General features: G+C 58.5%; 1 protein-coding gene across 3 annotated transcripts; it reads right to left on the minus strand.

Moving 5' to 3' along the window:
* Nucleotides 1-89: 89 nt before the first annotated feature.
* Nucleotides 90-9,701, minus strand: STK25 (serine/threonine kinase 25). 3 transcript variants are annotated; one of them, XM_070463713.1, is made up of 12 exons: nucleotides 9,532-9,701; nucleotides 9,038-9,161; nucleotides 5,251-5,481; nucleotides 4,669-4,725; nucleotides 3,982-4,090; nucleotides 3,299-3,456; nucleotides 3,016-3,201; nucleotides 2,412-2,557; nucleotides 2,187-2,301; nucleotides 1,945-2,016; nucleotides 759-895; nucleotides 90-626 (listed from the first exon to the last, which is right to left on the minus strand). In XM_070463713.1, the coding sequence occupies exons 2-12, from the start codon at nucleotides 9,065-9,067 to the stop codon at nucleotides 587-589; spliced, it is 1,281 nt and encodes a 426-aa protein (XP_070319814.1). In that variant the 5' UTR covers nucleotides 9,068-9,161; nucleotides 9,532-9,701; the 3' UTR covers nucleotides 90-586. The 3 variants fall into 3 exon arrangements, with proteins under 3 accessions (XP_070319814.1, XP_070319815.1, XP_070319816.1); XM_070463714.1 differs by having other exon boundaries at nucleotides 9,594-9,700; XM_070463715.1 differs by lacking the exon at nucleotides 9,532-9,701 and adding an exon at nucleotides 9,381-9,401.
* Between the last annotated feature and the right edge of the window lie 9,283 nt (nucleotides 9,702-18,984).

Consider the following 18,984-nt stretch of genomic DNA (forward strand, 5'->3'; position numbering starts at 1 on the left):
TGCTGCCTCCCCTGCCCGCTCTCTGACCCGCGGCCACACATGCTCACCTTGGGTGAGGAGGACTCTGCACCCCGCCCAGCACCAGCACATCTCAGTTCAGGTCTTTATTGAAAGTGGCGGGAGCCTCTGAAGGTTCTATGAAAACTAACACCTTAACCTTAGAATATTTAGGGAAGCAAGGAAGTTTGGTTTTCTTAAAAAAAACACCAATCTGGCTGACACGAGTACTTAAGAGAAGACACGGTACCTGCTCCAACAACACAGGGCGAACCTACAGCCTCTATGGGCGGGTGGGCCAGGCAGGAGGCGGCAGGTCTGCCCCGCGCATCCCTGCCCCTCCATCTGGGCCGAGAGCACAGCCCTGGGGACCCACCTGGCCTTGGGGCCCTGAAGAGACCCAGCCCACTGCCTCTGCCGCTGAGTGCGGCCTTGGCCCAGCCAGGAGGAGATGTGGGAGGGGACAGCCCTCTGTGGGGGCAAGGGCGTGGCCCGCAGGGCGAGGCCAGGATGGCCCAGGGCCCTGGTCAGCACAGTCCTGACCACATGGCTCCCGACGGAGACCCTCCTCCCGGGTGCAGACAAGGCTTCAGCGGGTCGACGTCAGGTGGTTTCTGCTGTGGGAAAACCTGCAGACCAGAGGCCGGGTCACTGCTCTGCCCAGGAGCGCAGGCCAGGCCGGGGATGCAGGACCCACAGACCTGATTGAGCCCCACCCGGCGAGGAGGACCCACAGCAGCCTGCCGCCCCCAGGCCCTCACCTCTGCACCCGCTCCACCAGGTGGGCCATCAGCTTGTCCGAGATGCCGGGGCAGGACTCCTCAGCCAGGCTGAAAGCATTCTCCAACTCCTCCAGCGCCCCCACGCCCCCGCCGCTCTGCCTATGCTTCTCTTTGAGCTGCGTGGACACCACAGACACCTGACTGGGGGCCAGCCTCCCCGCCCCGCCTGACCTGCGACTAGCAGCAGGAGGCAGTGCTGCCCCAGGGTTCCCAAGCACCAAGCAGGGGCTTCCAGCCGGCCCTTTCCCCGGGGCCTCGCTCCTCCAATCAGGAACCTTCTCCCGACCCCGGGTCCCAGAAGCCCACAGCCCAGATCAGCCAGATGAGCCCCGCCAGCCTGACCACTGGGAGTAGGGGCCAACTCGCACCCCCAGCTGTGGAGACCCCACGAGGTGACGGCCTGGCCGGGGGTGCTGGAGACGGGTCAGTCTGCTCGCCCAGCACACAGAATAAAGGGGTGAGGGACGGACACCTCCCCGGACACCCACCCGGCAGCCTGACCTCAAGCCAGCCTACAGAACCGGAACCCGAAGGGGGCCCAGCCAGCCGGGGTGCGGCCATGCCTCCCACCCACCTCACACCCCAAAGGTGCCAGCCCCAGGAACCCTGCTGCGTGGCTCCAAGAGCCCATGTGCCCAGGGACAGCCCACCCCCACCAGCTCCACCCCCCAACTCCATCCCCTTCCCCGCCCCGGCACTGCAGGCCCCTGGGTGGGAGGGCTGTCCACGCCCGCTCCCAGGCTCCAGGGCCAGCGTCACCCTGGGAGTGAACACGGCCACAGCCCACTGCTGGCGACTCCCTCCGGGGATGCTGCTGAGCGCCCTTGAACAGGTGATGGATGCTGGGTCATGTGACCGCTGGGCGTGGCCCTCAAGGGCTCCCTGCCCAGGGCCTGAGGCCCAAGACTGGAACACCCAGGCGCTCGAGACTGCGGATCTCCCCCAGTCTGTGCTTCAGGAGGAAAGGTCCCAGGACGGCAGCTCATATTCAAAGCCCCCCTGGGGCCCCAGAAGACCCCGGCAGGCTCGGGATCTTGAGGGTCACCTGAGGCCAGCTTATCCCAGCCAGCTCTGGTCCTTTCACCCAAAACACCAGGTCCAAGGAACCAACCTCACGAGCCCCGAGGGACCCAGATACCCCGTGCCACCCCAGCTCGGCCCTCACCTCTCCAAAGACGGGCCGGACCAGCGTGGACAGGCACTGCGACCTCGGCTGCCTCTTGACGGGCTCCACCGACTACAAGCGCAGAGCGTGAAGAGATGAGCCAGGCAGAAGCAGGGGTTTCAGGCAGCTGCGAAATCCCCACCCCATCCTGGTCTCCCGAAGGGCCACCCCTGAGGAGCGGGCATCCCAGGAGGTGGGTCCCCACAGCCCGCTCCCTCCGGCGCGCCCAGGGCCGGGCCGACCTTCTGGGCACCATGCAGGGCTGCCCCCTTGTGCAGCTTGCTGTGTGGGCTCGGCCGGATGGTGGGGGGGAAGGTCCAGATGGGCCCCTGCTCTCCGTCCTCGGGGTCTCCATCTCTGAAGGGGACGATGGGAAGTCACACGGGGCCTTGAAGTCAGGAAGGCCCCAAAGGCCAAACCCTGCCCCGGGGAGCCCGTCTTGGCCCCGTGGGAAGAGCAGGCCCTACATGTCAGAGTCCTCGGAGCTGGACTCCTCGCCATGGCCCTCCGACCTCCAGCGCTTGTAGCGGTCGATGAGTTCGGTGAGGAAGGAGGTCTTCTTGGTGTAGCGCGTGATGAACTTGTGCTTCAGGAGCTCCTTGGCGGTGGGCCGCTGCCAGGGGCGCACACGGGTCACCAGGCGCCGGGCAGACAAGTGCTGCCTGGGGAGCCCCTGGTGCTCAGAGCAAGGAGGCCTGGGCTAAGCTGGGTCATCAGCATTGCTGCCCCCACTGGGAGGCCTGGTCAGGGGACCCCAGGTGGCAGGGGCGCCCAGGGGGGTGGGTGGCTGTACACCATCCTCCCCAGGGGAAGGGCCTCCCTCCATACCCTCCTGGCCTGGGCCGGGAGCACAGCAGAGCCTGCCCTGGCACAGCGGAGGGGCCTCCAGCCCTGTCACCTCCAAGCTCTCACTACAGACAGACTGCATGCCCCTCCATGCAAGTACGCGCGCGCGCACACACATACACACACACCCTCAGTATCCTCTGGGGCGCAGTTCCAGGCGCCCCAACTATGCTCAGCTGTGCAGGCGTTCTCACCACTCATAAGCTGGGGGCGAGAGGAGCTTACAAATCGGGGGTCCTTGTTGAGGCAGGCCTCCACAAACTCCTTGAAGGGCTTGCTGTGGTGGCCCTCAAGCGTGGGCGGGCTGTTCTTGGGGATCAGGAACAGGACACGCATGGGGTGCAGGTCGGAGTTGGGGGGCTCGCCCTTGGCCAGCTCGATGGCTGTGATCCCCAGTGACCAGATGTCGGCCTGGACAGAGAGCCACGGGGCCACTGAAATGCAAGCCGCCCGAGCCCCGCGGCCCCCACGCCGGCACGCCGCACTCCCCCCTCGCCACCCAGCCCACCTTGAAGTCATAGGCTGACTGCTTGATGACCTCGGGCGCCATCCAAAAAGGGGTGCCCACGAACGTGTTCCTCTTGATCTGCGTGTCCGTGAGCTGGCCTGCCACCCCGAAGTCTGCCAGCTTCACGTCACCCTGCTCCGAGAGCAGCACGTTGGCGGCTGTGACACAGGACCGCAGGCGTCACCCTCCACACCGCCTTAGGAAGCACCCTCCCAGCCTCCAGCTGATCTCCCACCAGGGAGGTCCGCCCTCAGCCACAAGGCCATGGCACACTGCCAGCGGGTGCCTGTGGGCCCTGCACACATGCACCCTCAGCCAGCCCCAGTGCCCCCCTAACGGTCACCACCACTGAAGACCCCGGGCACAGGAACCACCCTCCCTGCCAAATCGCTCAACAGGCAGAGGGGACTGCCTGACTTCCCGTTGCTCTGCCAGTCAGGCCCCTGCAGGCTGGCCCGGCCACTCACATCCACCAGCACGGCTGCTCTCACACACCTCACATTCACAGACTAAGCAGGGGCCCTCCTATGCTACGTGCAGAGCCGGCTCTGCTGTGTGCAGGGACACAGCGCTGTTACTGGAAACAGCGGGACTGCCAGGTTTCCGGGGCGGCAGCGAGCAGTGGGCACTGAGCACCGCTGGCCCCGCGCCCACGCCTCCTGCCACAGCGTGCCGTGAGGCACCTTTGATGTCTCGGTGGATCTTGCGCTCCGAGTGCAGGTAATCCAGGCCCTTCAGGATCTCCCGCAGGATGGTGGCAATATAGGTCTCCTCCAGGGGGCCCGGCTTCAGCTGCGGACAAGAGGGGCCAGCAGGGCTCAGGCCTCCCCATGAAGCCCACCCACCCCTTCCCCACCGCCGCGGAGCCAGCACTGACCCTGAGCTCGCCCGCCTCAGTGCCAGGGGCGGGGGGACCCTCTGGACGTGGGAGCTTCCTATTTCTTTACCCACTGTGTTTTGACCGCACGGGTCTCAGTTACACCCTGTGAACTCTTGGTTGCGACATGTGGGATCTAGTTCCTCGACTGGGGACTGAACCCAGGCCCCCTGTATTAGAAGTGGAATCTTAGCTGCTGGACCACCAGGGAAGCCCTCTTTACCCACTTTTGGAATTAAAGTTTCAGATGGCTGCGGGAAGGTAAGAGCTGAGAACGGGGACCTGGCGCACTCCTAAGCCTGCCTGCGGGGGGACTAACCCCCCGCCGCACGGGCCAGCAGAGGATGCGGACCCCTCAGCACCAGCCGGGCCCTGAGGAACAGCCAGCCACCGAGACAGGGAAGGAGGGGCCACAGCAGCCCAGGGCTCAAGGACAACCCCCAGGTAACCTCTTCAGTCTGGCCCCGCCCCAGCCCACCAGGCCACAGCTCACCAGGTCCAAGGCGGAGCCACCACCCAGGTACTCCATGATGATCCACAGCTTCGTGCTCTGCGGCAGAGAAGCATGTCAGCAGGCAGCAGCAGGCAGCGCGGGGCCCCAACACATGCCCAGCTGCGCTGACTCAGCCAGGATGCCCACCGGGAGCGGCATCAGCAGCCCGCCTGGCTCCCCTCGCCACCCCTCTGCGCAGACACTGCAGACGGGCCGTGCGCTCACAACAGCGGCCGAGCCCACTGTCCAAAGCCCCTGGGCCCCTCCCAGGAGGGGCACAAACAGGCCACTGCAGAGCCGGCCGCTCCCTGCTCACGCCCTGCCGCCCCCGGACTCCCTCAGGACAAGGCTGGGCCCCTGGCCCTGGGTGCAGTCCTTCCCTGGGGGCCTGGTCCATGTCCTCCTGTGGGGAGCCCTGCCCTGCAGACCAGGCCCAGGGGGGCAGACCCAGCCAGGTCTCCTGAGCAGACAGGGCCCGCCAGCCCCATCCCCACTCTGGCCACGGGGGGGGGGAGGGCAGCCCCCTCTCTGAGGGGGGGCGCCCGTCACAGGGTGGCTGGAGCCAGCCCCCGCTGGCAGCACCTTCAGGTAGGAGCCGAAGTAGCGCGTGATATAGGGGCTGTCACACTGGCTGAGCACAGTGATCTCCTGCTGGATGTCCTCGATCTCGTCCTCCGCCTCCTCCAGGTCGATGATCTTGATGGCCACCACCTCCTTGGTGCGGTTGTCGATGCCCTTGTACACCTCCCCGAAAGAGCCCTTGCCGATGCGGTCGAGCTTGGTGAAAAGCTCCTCGGGGTCCACTCGCGAGTGCTGGGGACATGGGCGAGTAGCCTGGTCAAGGGTGGATGGCCACGGAGCCCTCCTAAATTCTTTCCTCACTTCTTATATCCCTTTTCATTCAGAAAACCTAAAGTTACCTCCCTACAGGGGCAAATGTCCCCAGAGAGGGCTGAGAGGTAGGGGCTCTCGCCAAGAAACCAGGGCCATGGGGAAGGCAGACCCAGGGAGGCAAGCAATGGGTTAGGAGGGATGAGCACGGGGAGCTGGGGGCAGTTGGAAAACGGGCCTGGGCGATGCTGTGAGCACACAGGGCCAGCCTCGCAGGCTGCCAGCTTCGTGGGCAACAGCTTGACCACGGTGGGCCAGCGATTATGACAGACTCCAGGGAAGGGTCGAGGGGTGCAAAGAACTCTGTCACTCACCTTTTTAAACTGAAAACTGCTCTAAAAAGTAAAGCCTATTCATCAAAGAAAAAGAATAAAACTCAACAAGTATTAACTGACTTCTCCCTGCACACCTGGAAGCCAGGCACCTTAGAGAGAGTCCTCAAGACAGCGATGCCCTCACCCCAGCTCGGAGCTGAAAACCCACGCTCTCCTGGACGTTCAAATGGACGGAAAACCACCCTCCCGACCTGGTCCTCAGACTGGAGCACAGACCCGCCTGACAAGGTGCGGACCCTCAGGCAGGCTCAGTGCCAGGACACAACGGCACATGGGCATCACGGGGCAATCTGGCTTTCGACCTTGACCCTCAGTGTCCAGGCCTGAGACGTTCAGTGTGGGGCTGCGTGGAGGACAGCAGGGCATCCCTCACCCCCACCTGCGTGGCCCTCTGGGTGCTGAGGTCACCTTGCTCCCCCTCTGCAGGCGCTAAAGACCCAGGACCCCAGTGGCGCTGGTATGCTGGCAGGGAGACTGGCATCTAGTCCCCACAGGGACAGAGAGGGTCTCCCGAGCTCGCTGGGCCACAAGTCCACAGGACACAGCACCCTCCAAACTGCAGCACCATCCCCGAGGGCGCCCCCTAAAGCGGCACCATGCCCACCCATCTGTGCAAGCACCCTGGCACTGAGGGAGCCAGGGCAGCCGTTCACAGGCTCTGAGCAGAGTCCCGGGGCACAGGGCTGCCCCCGTGCAGGGCACTGCTCGGGGCCCACTGGCTCCAGACCAAGAAGACATAACAACCTGAAGCGTCCAAGAGCTGCCTTCCCAGAAATGTCACCAGCAGGGAAGAGCTCACCCAACCTCACAGCTCCAGGCAAGTGGGACAGGGCGCAGGCGGCCGCCTTGACAGAGAGCCGGGCCACGGAGCCCGGGATGCCGCCCCCTGCCACCCCCCTACCCTAGCCCCGCCCGAGCTCACGCAGGCTCGGCCCTGAGCACACCTCCAGTCCAGCCCATGCTCCAAAGACAGGGTCCTCTCCCTCCAAGGTGGCCTCAGGGCAGACGCAGGGCAGGCAGGCCAGCCTGGCAGCACTAATGGGGACTCCCGTCCCCCCGGCGCTCCCTTGGCCTCCCCTTCCCACCCTCAGGCCTCTGCCAGTGACAACCCCACCCCGCCCCGAGGCCAGCCCAGAGCCGGGTCTGGTCCCTCAGTGTCCTGACCAGAAACACCCCACACGGGGCACCCAGCTCTCCACGGCCTCAGAGGCGGGCACAGGGCAGACCCCTAACCAGAGGCCAGGCCTGGCAGGGGAGCGGGGAGCCTGGCCCAGCTCTCAGTCTCTCTGGGTCCCCAAGGCTGCGGGGCAGGCACCCGAGTGGACAGAGGGCCCCCAAGGCCCATCCCGGGACGGCCTGCTCGCAGCCCCGCTGGGGAGAGGAGAGACAGGGCCCGGGGCCGGTTCACAGCGGCCCTTCCGAGACCCGGGTCTGGACAACCGCGCAGGCTGCTCGCTCGGCCCAGACCTCCGTGCTCTGAACCCGCCCTGGGGCTGCCTGGTCTGCGGCCACCGCTCAGCGGTCTACACGTCCACTTAGCAACACGCCCACCACTAGCATCACTCCCCAAGTGAGAGCTGACCAGTGGCCCCCATGCACCCCACGACAGGTGGCAGTCATGTGCACAAGGGGCTTCCGCAGCAGCACAGACCCTGGGCAGGAATCAGCTCGGCGGGGGTCTGACGCCCAAGGTTCCCCCACGGGGAGCAGGCCCACTGCCCCACGCACACAGGGACCGCCTCGCAGGGCCATGGTGACAGCCATCTCAAGGAAAGCAACGTCCTGTCAGGCTTCCTGTCACCGACAAAGACCAAGCGTCTCCACCCCTGAAAGCACAAAAGGGGCTTCCTTCCCTTGGGGTCCCTGCCTCAGCTCCTCTGAGCCCCGCTCCGTCCCAGGGCAAGATGCAGCCACCCAGACTCGGCTCCAAGCACCACCAGCACCCAGGTGAGGGGCCGCTCACAGCTCCACGTCCACACATGAGAGCCCTTGACCTCGAGCCAGACTTCCCTCCCAGCATCTTAGTCAAGGGACTCGGAAGACACACGTGTCCAAGATAAGCGTGAGCCCATCGGCCCCATCAGCAGCCCACCTGCAGCCTCGGCAGCACCCCAGGGTTCTCCAAAGAGCCAGGCATCTAGAGCCAACCGGACTCCAGCTCCTCCTCCCCCACGAGGACACCACTTCCTGTTCCTCCCAGGCACCCAGTCCTCCCAAACTGGGCTGACGGGAGTGAGCCTCGGGGCTCAATTCTTCCAGAGGCGCTCCCACCACCTCACAGCCATCAGCCTAAACCACACCCGAGCTGACCACTTAAGAGAAAACCCAACAGCTAGGATGAAGGACCACCGGACCAGCTGGGGGTTTACTTCACAGCAGCTTCCAGTCACACCTGCCAGGCAGTAACAAAAAGGGAGGGGGGCAAGTGTGGACCACAGCCCTGACAGTGGCTGCTCCGGCCCTCCTAACTGCAGCTATCGACCTCAGGCCACGCTGTGGAGGGTCCCCTGGACTCAAAGCCAGACCCCTCAAAGTGCTGTGGTGTTGGTAATTTCAAGAACCAACCAGACAAAAAAGAGTGGGCATCTCCCAGGCAGCCCCCCGCCCCCTCTCCACCCCTCAAAAGAAACTTACACGCCTGTCCTCTGCATTCCCCACACACACAGACACTCCCAGCCCCCCTCGTCCCGCTCAGCCCCTGCCAGGGTGGCCGAGGCCCCTGTCCCCCCAGCCGAGGTGCCCGCAGACCCTGACCTTCCGCGGCCCTCCAGGTGCACACACCCGGTTCCTGCGGCCCAGCCGTGTGCCAGTGTCGGCCTCTGTGCTGACCTTGCACGGGGGCTACACTTTGACAGGCTGGTGGGCTCCGGCCCCACAGGGCGCTGCCAACGGGCGACTCCAGTCAGCCGCGCACCCACCAAGTCTGAGCACCTGGTGACCGCTCCCGCTTTGCCCAGGGCTGCGCATCACGGGGCTCCCACCCCTCCTCCCACACGCGCCCTAAGAGGGCTGCTCTTCTGAGACCGCCGGACCACTTTTCAAAAGACAGTCCTTGGTGAAACGGCCTGTCTCGAACTCTGCAGCCGGCGCTCCGTCCCAGGCGAGCGGGCACACGCGCGCATGGCCCAGACACCCACCCTTACCTGGTTGGCAAATCCCCTGAGGTGAGCCATGTCTGCGCGGCCCTCAGACCATCCGCCGCGCCCCTGGGAGGCCCCGAGATCCCGCCTGGAGGCTCTGGAACCCGCTTCAGGCCGCTTCAGTCAACTGGAGGGAGAACAGACCGGCTCGGGGCCCTGTTCCGGGTACGCGGGGCTCCCCGCCCCCTGGGGACCCGGCGGCAGCCCCCACCTCCAACCATCTGGGACCAGCTGGAGTCAGAAGGATCCCCCCCGAAGGGCTCCTGCCCCGTGCCCTCCGCGCCCGACCCTGCCTCAGGCCTCCCCGGTGAGCCCCCCGACACCCGGCCCCCGACGCCGCGCACACCTCCCCGGCCCCCAGCCTTCCTCGGACCCCGGACCCCGACCCGCCCCCGGGGCGCCTCGCCCCGCCTCACCCCCGGCCCCGCCCCACGGCCGCGCCGCCCGGCCCCCTCCCCAACCGGCCCAGGCGCGGGCCAGCACGGCGGCGCGCCCACCTCCGGGGGGCTCCATCCCGGCCTCCCCCGGCCCGCTCCGCAGTGCCCGCGAGGGCTCCCACCCGCAGCCTCCACTCGCCCGCGGACGCCTAGGCCCTCAGTTCGCGAAGCAGCGGCAGTGGCGGCGGCGGCCTGAGAAAGCCCGGCGGCGGCGGCGGCGGCGGCGAGGGCACGCGGCGTCGCGGCCCAGCGCGGGGCTTTCTGGGACAGCGAGTCCCTCGCTCGCCCCGCGCCGTGGCGCCCGCGGGCGCCGGACTACAAGTCCCGGCAGGCCACGGGCTGGAGCGCAGTGGAGGCCCGCAGGCGCGCCTCGGGGCGCGCTGGGACTCCGAGTCCGCCTTCCTGAGGGGCTCGGGCCTACGTCTCCCGGCAGGCCGCGGGGCGGGGCGAGGCGGGGCCAGGCCCAGCCGGGGCGGGGCGGCAGCGGGTGGGGCCGCCCAGCCCTCCCGCCGCCTGTCCGCACCTGGGCGGACCTGGCCCCCGGCTCCCGCTCGGTCTTGCAAGCCCCACACCTTGCAGCGTCCGGGCTTGGGAGGGTGGACCGGGCCTAGAAGTGTCTTGGAGTGTTATTAAGTCTGAAAAAGGGAGGCGCTTTTGACACAGGTCGGCCTGGGTGGACCTTGACGACGTGGCACTGAATGACAGAAGCCAGACCCAGAGGGACAAACACTGTTTGATTCCACTTGTATGAGGTCCCCAGAGTGTCCAGATTCATAGAGCCAGAAAGGCGAAGCGGGAGTGTGGGGGGAAAGGGGTGTTTAATGGGGACGGAGCTTCAGTCTGGGAAGATGAAAAGAGGTCTGGAGATCGGCTGCATCACCATGAGAATGTATTTCACGCTGCTGAAATGTACAGTTAGGATGGTAAATTTTATGTGATCTGTTCCGCTTAGTTCAGTTCAGTCGCTCAGTTGTGTCCGACTCTTTGCGACCCCATGGACTGCAGCACACCAGGCCTCCCTGTCCATCACCAACTCCCGGAGTTTACCCAAACTCATGTCCATTGAGTCGGTGATGCCATCTAACCATCTCATCCTCTGTCGTCCCCTTCTCCTCCTGCCCCCAATCTCTCCCAGCATCAGGGTCTTTTCCAATGAGTCAGCTCTTCGCATCAAGTGGCCAAAGTATTGGAGTTTCAGCTTCAACATCAGTCCTTCCAATGAACACCCAAGACTGATATCCTGGTTAGACTCCTTTGGATCTTCTTGTAGTCCAGGGGACTCTCAAGAGTCTTCTCCAACACCACAGTTCAAAAGCATCAATTCTTCGGCACTCAGCTTTCTTTATAGTTCAACTCTCACATCCATACATGACTATTGGAAAAACCATAGCCTTGACTAGACAGACCTTTGTTGGTAATGTCTCTGCCTTTTTAATATGCTGTCTAGGTTGGTCATAACTTTTCTTCCAAGGAGCAAGCATCTTTTAATTTCATGGCTGCAGTCACCATCTGCAGTGATTTTGGAGCCCCAAAAAATAAAGTCTGTCACTGTTTTCACTGTTTCCCCATCTATTTGCCATGAAGTGATGGGACCGGATGCCATGATCTTAGTTTTCTGAATGCTGAGTTTTAAGCCAACTTTTTCACTCTCCTCTTTCATCAAGAGGTTTTTCAGTTCCTCTTCACTTTCTGCCATAAGTATGGTGTCATCTGCATATCTGAGGTTATTGATATTTCTCCCAGCAATCTTGATTCCAGCTTATGCTTCATCCAGCCTGGCATTTCGTATGATGTACTCTGCATATAAGTTAAATAAGCAGGGTGACAATATACAGCCTTGATGTACTCCTTTCCCAATCTGGAACCAGTCTGTTGTTACATGTCCAGTTCTAACTTGCTTCTTGACCTGTGTACAGATTTCTCAGGAGGTATTTGATCTGTATTTTACCACAATTAAAAATGAAATGAAAAACAAATTAAGTTCTGACATTTTCTACAACATGGATGAACCTTGAAAATGTCATGTTAAAGGAAATAAGCCCATTGCAAAGGAACAAATGCTGTGTGATTCCATTTAACTGTGTCCCCTCAGTTGTTCCCGACTCTTTTGCAATCCCATGGACTGTATCCCACCAGCCTCCTCTATCCATGGGATTATTCCGGCAAGAAAACTGGAGTGGGTTACCATTTCCTAATCCATCCACTGAGGTGAGGTATCAAGAACAGACCAAGAGATAGAAAGTAGAATTGAGTTTCCAGGGGCTGGGGGAGGCGGAAATGGGGAGATACTGCCCAGTGGGTACAGAGTTTCTGTTTGGAGTGATGAGGCGATTCTGGAAATAGATAAATGATCATGGTTACACAACATGGGGAATTTACTTAATGTCAGCGAATTGTACACTTAAAAATGGTTAAAACAACGTATTTTTTGTCATCTATATTTTACCACAAATTTTAAAAAAGTAATGATTTGTTGGATTCTATGAAAAACTTAAATTTTCCTTTCAGAAAAGCATTTTAAGAGAATGTAAAGGCAAGCTATATGGTGGGAGGGAACGGCGAATCACACCTGGCTATACGTGCTGAAAATGTGTGAAGAGCTCTCAAAAACCAACAGTCAAAACAACCTGGGACTTCCCTCATGGTCCAGTGGCTGAGAATCCACTGCGCGGAGCAGGGGACACGAGTCTGATCCCTGCTCGGGGAACTGAGACCCCACGCGCTGCGGAGCACCCAGGCCCAGGCCGCTCATCCCCTGAGCCTGCATGCCATAGCTAGAGCGAGTCCGTGCCCCCAGTGAACGTTCCACGTGCCTCAGCCAAGACCCAAGGCAGCCAAATAAATAAACACTTTTTTAAACCCAGTGAGAAAAAGTTGAGAGTAGATTGAGCGGACTCTTCGGCAGGGAGACACACAGATGGCAGCCAGCACATGAACAGAGGCTCAAATCATAGCTCTCAGGGAAATGCCAGCCAAGTCCATGATGAGATACTCAGTACTCACATATTAGAAGGGCTAAAGTAAAAATCAGTCTGATTTCAGTACTGACCATCTGGTGATGTCCATGTGTAGAGTCGTCTCTCGTGTTGCTGGAAGAGAGTGTTTGCTATGACCAGTGCGTTCTCTTGGCAAAACTCTATGAGCCTTTGCCCTTCTTCATTCTGTACTCCAACTCCAAACATGCCTGTTACTCCAGGTAACTCTTAACCTTCAACTTTTGCGTCCCAATCCATTATGATGAAAAGAACATCTTTTTTGTTGTTATTACCAGTTCTAGGAGGTGTTGTAAGTCTTAATAGAACCATTCAGCTTCAGGTTATTCAACATTAAAAGTTGGGGCATAAACTTGGAGTATTATAATGTTGAATGATTAGCTTTGGATATCATTTGCCGAGTGCATTCTTTCATTTTTGAGATTGCATCCAAGTACTGCATTTCAGACCCTTTTGTTGACTATGAGGGCTACTCCATTTCTTCTAAGGGATTCTTGCCCACAGTAGTAGATATAATGGTCATCTGAATTAAATTTGCCCATTCCCATCCATTTTAGTTCACTGATTCCTAAGATGTTGATGTTCACTCTTGCCATCTCCTGCTTGACCATGTCCAATTTACCTTGATTCATGGACCTAATCATGGCGTCCCAGGTGGCACTAGTGGTAAAGAACCTGCCTGCCAATGCAGGAGATGCAAGAGACTCAGTTTCGATCTCTGGGTCAGGAAGATCCCCCGGAGAAGCAAATGGCAACCCACTCCAGTATCCTTATCTGGAGAATCCCATGAACAGAGCAGCCTGGTGGGCTACAACCCATGGGGTCGCAAAGTTGGACATGACTGAGCATGCATGCATATGCATAAGCATGGACCTAACATTCCAGGTTCCTATACAATATTGTTCTGAACAGACCTGGAACTGACTGTGGCTCAGATCATGAGCTCCTTATTGAAAAATTCAGGCTTAAATTGAAGAAAGTAGGGAAAACTATTAGCCATTCATGTATGACCTAAATCAGACCCCTTATGATTATACAGTAGTGGGCTTCCCTGGCGGCTCAGACGGTAAAGCGTCTGCCTGCAGTGCAGGAGACTCAGGTTCCATCCCTGGGTCGGGAAGATCCCCTGGAGAAGGACATGGCAACCCACTCCAGCATTCTTGCCTGGAAAATCCCATGGACAGAGGAGCCTGATAGGTTACAGTCCATGGGGTCACAAAGAGTCGGACACGACTAAGAGACTTCTGTAGTAGTATTAATCACTCAGTCGTGTCCGACTCTTTGTGACCCCCATGGACTGTAGCCCACCAGGCTCCTCTGTCCATGGGATTCTCCAGGCAAGAATACTGGAGTGGGTTGCCATTCCCTTCTCCAGAGGATCTTCCTGACCCAGGGATTGAACCTGGGTCTCCTGCATTGCAGGCAGATTCTTTACCCATCTGAGCCATGGGGATTATACAGTGGAGATGACAAATAGATTCAAGGGATTAGATCTGGTAGACAGAGTGCCTGAAGAACTGTGGATGGAGGTTTGTAACATTGTACAGGAGGCAGTGACCAAAACCATCCCAAAGAAAAAGAAATGCAAGAAGGCAAAGTGGTTGTCTGAGGAGGCTTTACAAATAGCTGAGGAAAGAAGAGAAGTGAAAGGCAAGGAGAAAGGGAAAGATATACCCAACTGAATGCAGAGTTCCAGAGAAGAGCAAGGAGAGATAAGAAGGCCTTCTTAAATGAACAGAGCAAAGAAAGGAGAAAACAGTAGAATGGAAAAGACTAGAGATCTCTTCAAAAAACTTAGAGCTATCAAGGGAACATTTCATGCAAACATGGGCTCAATAAAGGACAAAGATGGTAAGGACTTAACAGAAGCAGAAGAGAAAGAAGAGGTGGCAAGACTACACAGAAGAACTGTACAAAAAAAGTTCAAATAACTGTACAAATAACTATGATGGTGTGGTCATTCACCTAGAGCCAGACATCCTGGAGTGTGAAGTCAAGTGGGCCTTAGGAAGCATTACTATGAACAAAGCTAGTGGAGGTGATGGAATTCCAGCTGAGCTATTTAAAATCCTAAAAGATGATGCTATTAAAGTGCTGCACTCAATATGTCAGCAAATTTGGAAAACTCAGTAACGGCCACAAGACTGCCAAAGATCAGTTTTCATTCTAATCCCCAAGAAGGGAAATGCCAAAGAATGTTCAAGCCACCATTTGAACAGTTTTGCTCATTTCACATGCTAGTAAGGTAATGCTCAAAATCCTTCAAAGCTAGGCTTCAGCAGTACATGAACTGAGACCTACCAGATGTATAAGCTAGATTCAGAAAAGGTAGAGGAACCAGAGATCAAATTATCAACATTCATTGAATCATAGAAAAAGCAAGGGAATTCCAGAAAAGCATCTACTTCTGTTTCATTGACTACACTAAAGTCTTTCATTGTATGGATCACAACAAACTGGAAAATCCTTAAAGAGACGGGAATACCAAACCACCTTACTGCCTCCTGAGAAACCTGTATGCAAGTCAAGAACCAAGGTGACAAGAAACAATGAACTGGTTCAAAATTGAGAAAGGATTAGGCAAGGTTGTATGTTGTCCCCCTACTTATTTAATTTATATGCAAAGTACATCATGCGAAATGCCAGGCTGGATGAAGCACAAGCTTCCATCAAGGTTGCTGGGATTAAAAAAAAAAAGATTGCAAGGAGAAATATCAACAACCTTAGATATGCGGATGATACTACTTTAATGGCAGAAAGTGAAGAGGAACTAAAGAGCCTCTTGATGAGGGTGAAAGAGGACAGTGAAAAAGCTGGCTTAAAACTCAGCATTCAAAAAACTAAGATCATGGCATCCAGTCCCATCACTTCATGGCAAATAGATGGGGAAAAAGTGGAAACAGTGACAGATTTTATTTTCTTGGGCTCTAAAATCACACTGCAGATGGTGACTGCAGCCATGAAATTAAAAGATGCTTGCTCCTTGGAAGGAAAACTATGACAAACCTAGACAGCGTATTAAAAAGCAGAGATATCACTTTGCTGACAAAGGTCCATCTAGTCAAAGCTATGGTTTTTCCAGTAGTCATGTATGGATGTGAGAGTTGGACCATAAAGAAGGCTGAGCACCGAAGAATTGATGCTTTTGAACTGTGGTGTTGGAGAAGACTCTTGAGAGTCCCTTGGACTGCAAGGAGATCAAACTAGTCAATCCTAAAGGAAATCAACCCTGAATATTCATTGAAAGGACTGATGCTGAAGCTCCAGTACTTTGGCCACCTGATTCAAAGAGCTTACTCACTGGAAAAGGCCCTGATGAAGGGAAAGGGAAAGATTGAAGGCAAAAGGAGAAGGGGGTGACAGAGGATGAGATGGCTGGATGGCATCACCAACTCAATGGACATGAGTTTGAGTAAACTCCGGGAGTTGGTGATGGACAGGGAGACCTGGCGTGCTGCAGTCCATGGGGTCGCAAAGAGTCGGACACGACTTACTGGCTGAACAACAACAGCAACAACAAGATAAAAATCACTGCGAATACCAAGCGCTCACAAAGATAGGGTGGCCAACCATCTTGGTTTCCCAGTTCCAGTGCTGAAACTCCCCAGGAAACCCCTAGGTCCTGAGGAGACAGGCTGGCCAGTCACTCGGGGTGAGGACGCAGACCTGGGACACAGGCCATCAACGCTGAGAATGCAAAATGGCGCGGCCACCCCAAAGAGCGTGTGACAGTTCTTCAAAAGTCAAGCAGATTCTGCACATGATCCAGATTGCCACTCCTGGGTATTTGTCTTGGAGAAAGGAAAGCTTACTTCCACGCAAAAACTTGCACGTAAATGTCTACAGCACGTCTGTTCATAATCAGCCCAAACTGGAAACAACCCAGATGGACTTCAGTGGAGTGAATATGTTGACTGGGGTCCATCCCCACCATGGAGCATCTAAGCAAGAAGCAGGAACAAAGCCCTGGTACTTCAGCACCTTGGGGAACCACAGGCATCCTGGAAGAGAAGGGAGCAGGTGGCTAAAGGCTCCGGACCCGGCACAGCGCTCCGTTTAGGCGACGCAGCGGCGAGCGGTGGATCCAGGCCGCGGGAGCGCTTAGCGTCCTGCCTGTGCTGCAGGTGACTCAGGTCCATACTCACGTCTGTGAGAGAAGCTCAGAGAACTGAGAACTGACTCTACGCTAAGAAAGACCATGCTAGTGTGGTTTTTCACTGATAAATTTTTTACATTGACTAGTTCCTTAATCAAATATAGAGTCTGTGTTCAAATGTCACAGACATGTGTGTGACTATATAATGTGGTCTCATGCACGTGGCCACACGCAGTTTGCTCAGCTCGAGCTCCAGGGAGGCCCCACCTCTGCTCTCCTTTCCCTCGGCCGTTCCGGGGCCCCTTGTTCTGTGGAGGCACTCAGGCTGCACTTTGCCGATCGCCTCCCGCCTCGCCTGCTGCTGTCCCCTCCCGGGACGCCACGGGGAACTCCAGGCCCCTGGCTTCTGTGAGCAACTGCGGCACACTCCCCCAAAGTGGAGGGGACCCAGCGTGTCCCTCTGGGAAGTCCAGGAGCCCGGGGTGCCGAGGAGCCCCCCAGGCTCCCAGCCCTGCTGCCCCGCCCAGGCAAGCCCCACCACAGCCGCGTGGCACTGCCCCGAGGCCTGCAGAAGTGTGGCTGGGGAGGGCGTACCCCCGGGGCCCCCTCGTGAGGGACCCCGAGAAACTAGAGGAGAAGATGATGCAAACACAGAGGAAGCAAGGCTGCCCCAAAGCTGGGATGCGGGGCCCTGGACCCTGGACGACCCTCCCACCTGCACCCAGACCTCAGCTCAGGAGAGCCACCGCCTCTGGGCAGGCCGGCGGCCTCCCAGGCCTGCTCACTTGGCTCTGAGACAAGCAGCCTCCTGATGGGCCTTCACCCAGGGCCAGACCTCAGGGCTGTGAGCGTCCTTCCCTGCAGGACCGTGTGCTGCTCGTGGGCTCAGCGGTCAGGACCCCAGGCTGGGGAAGGCCAGGCCTCGAGAGACGCCGGTCCTACCTGGTCCTTCAGCCTCCACTGCTGTCCAAGGAGCAGACTCACACATAAACCATAACCAGTGCGGGCCCAGAACTGGAGAGGGCTGGCCTGGGTGTGGTCCAGGGCCCACGCCATCCCTGCAGCGCCCACCCGCGCCTCGATTCTCTGCAGCCGCACCCAGGGAGGTGGAGAAGGTGCTAGGAGACCCCAGGGCAGGAGCTCAGGGGATGGTGGGGGAGGGTGGAGGAGGTGCATCCCAAGGCTGGGGATTTCTCCAGGGGAAACTGGGAAATACCAAGAAGCTCCCCAGAGCTTGTCCTTCAATTTTCAGGAGTTTTGAGAGCTGGGCGTTACATGCAGTCATTACAAAAAACTAACGCAAACACTTAGAATGAGTTATATCAAGAACGCATCTCGACTTGATCATTTTCTCCATTTTCCTATTGTCGTCTGTGCCCTGAGCGCATCAGCACGGGGGGGTGTCACACCGACCGCCGGGGGCTACACCTTGGAGAGGGCAGACCTGAAGCTTGGAGCCCAGCCGGGCCCTCCTGGGGTTTCCACCTCCGGTTTGGGGGCACACAGCCGCTTGGGTGACGGTGACGCGGAAACAGAGTCCAGATGACGGCTGGGTCCAGACTCAGAGTTCAGACCCACAGCCAGGGCGGCTCAGACGGCAGGCGTGTATTTCTCACATCTGGAGGCTGGGCAGCCAGGTCAAGGCCCAGGCTCGCAGGCCGTGTCCTGGGGGAGCCCTCTTCTCGGCCTGAAGGCAGCCCCGTTCCTGCTGTGTTCTCACATGACGGGCAGGTGCACAGCTGGAACTGGGGCCCCCGGGGCCTCTGCTTGCAAGGGTGCCGATCCCATCTCCGGGACCTCATCAACCCTCATTACCTCCTCGGCCCATCTCCAAACACTGCCATGTTGGGGTTCAACATATGAATTTGGGGGACACAGTTTCATCCACAGTGTTCTAGAGGAATGTGCTAGAGACACAAGCAGAGGAAAAGGAAGGTGGCTGCAGCCAACGGCGGGCAGGGTTGGGCAGGGGCGCCTCCCATGGGGACGGCCTGAGCCCGGGGCGAGGCCATGCGAGGAAGGCGCTGTGGGGTCTCCTCCCCGCCGTCTAGACTGCCAGGCCCGACAACGCTAGCTGTTAGGGATCCACTGACCATAACCACCTGCGGCAGCCAGCCCTACTGGCCTGAGTCATCGCTCAGTAGGATGACCCATGAGGAAACTCACCAGGAGAATTCGGGAGGGGCCAGAGAGGGAGGGGATGACCGAGCTCCCAGGACCCTCCCCTGGACTCCCTCCTGGCTGAGTGATGCTTGCACCACAAGGAAGGACCCTGACTCAGAACGATTGCTGTTGTTCTGCAGTCGCTCAGTCGTGTCCGACTCTTTGCGACCCCGTGGACAGCAGCACGCCAGGCCTCCCTGTCCGTCACCATTTTCCAGAGCTTGCTCAAGCCCATATCCATTGAGTCGGTGATGGCATCCA

Source organism: Odocoileus virginianus, unplaced genomic scaffold (assembly GCF_023699985.2).
Source record: "Odocoileus virginianus isolate 20LAN1187 ecotype Illinois unplaced genomic scaffold, Ovbor_1.2 Unplaced_Contig_5, whole genome shotgun sequence".
Lineage (NCBI taxonomy): Eukaryota > Metazoa > Chordata > Mammalia > Artiodactyla > Cervidae > Odocoileus > Odocoileus virginianus.

What these genes read in the sequence shown, in the direction of transcription:
- STK25 (XM_070463713.1), bottom strand. Translation starts at nt 9,067, where the DNA reads ATGGCTCACCTCAGGGGATTTGCCAACCAG. An exon ending in TCCGGCCCGTCTTTGGAGAG is followed by an intron (nt 896 to 1,944) that starts GTGAGGGCCGAG and finishes GTGTCCACGCAG; the next exon opens with CTCAAAGAGAAGCATAGGCA. An exon ending in CTGGTGGAGCGGGTGCAGAG is followed by an intron (nt 627 to 758) that starts GTGAGGGCCTGG and finishes TCTGGTCTGCAG; the next exon opens with GTTTTCCCACAGCAGAAACC.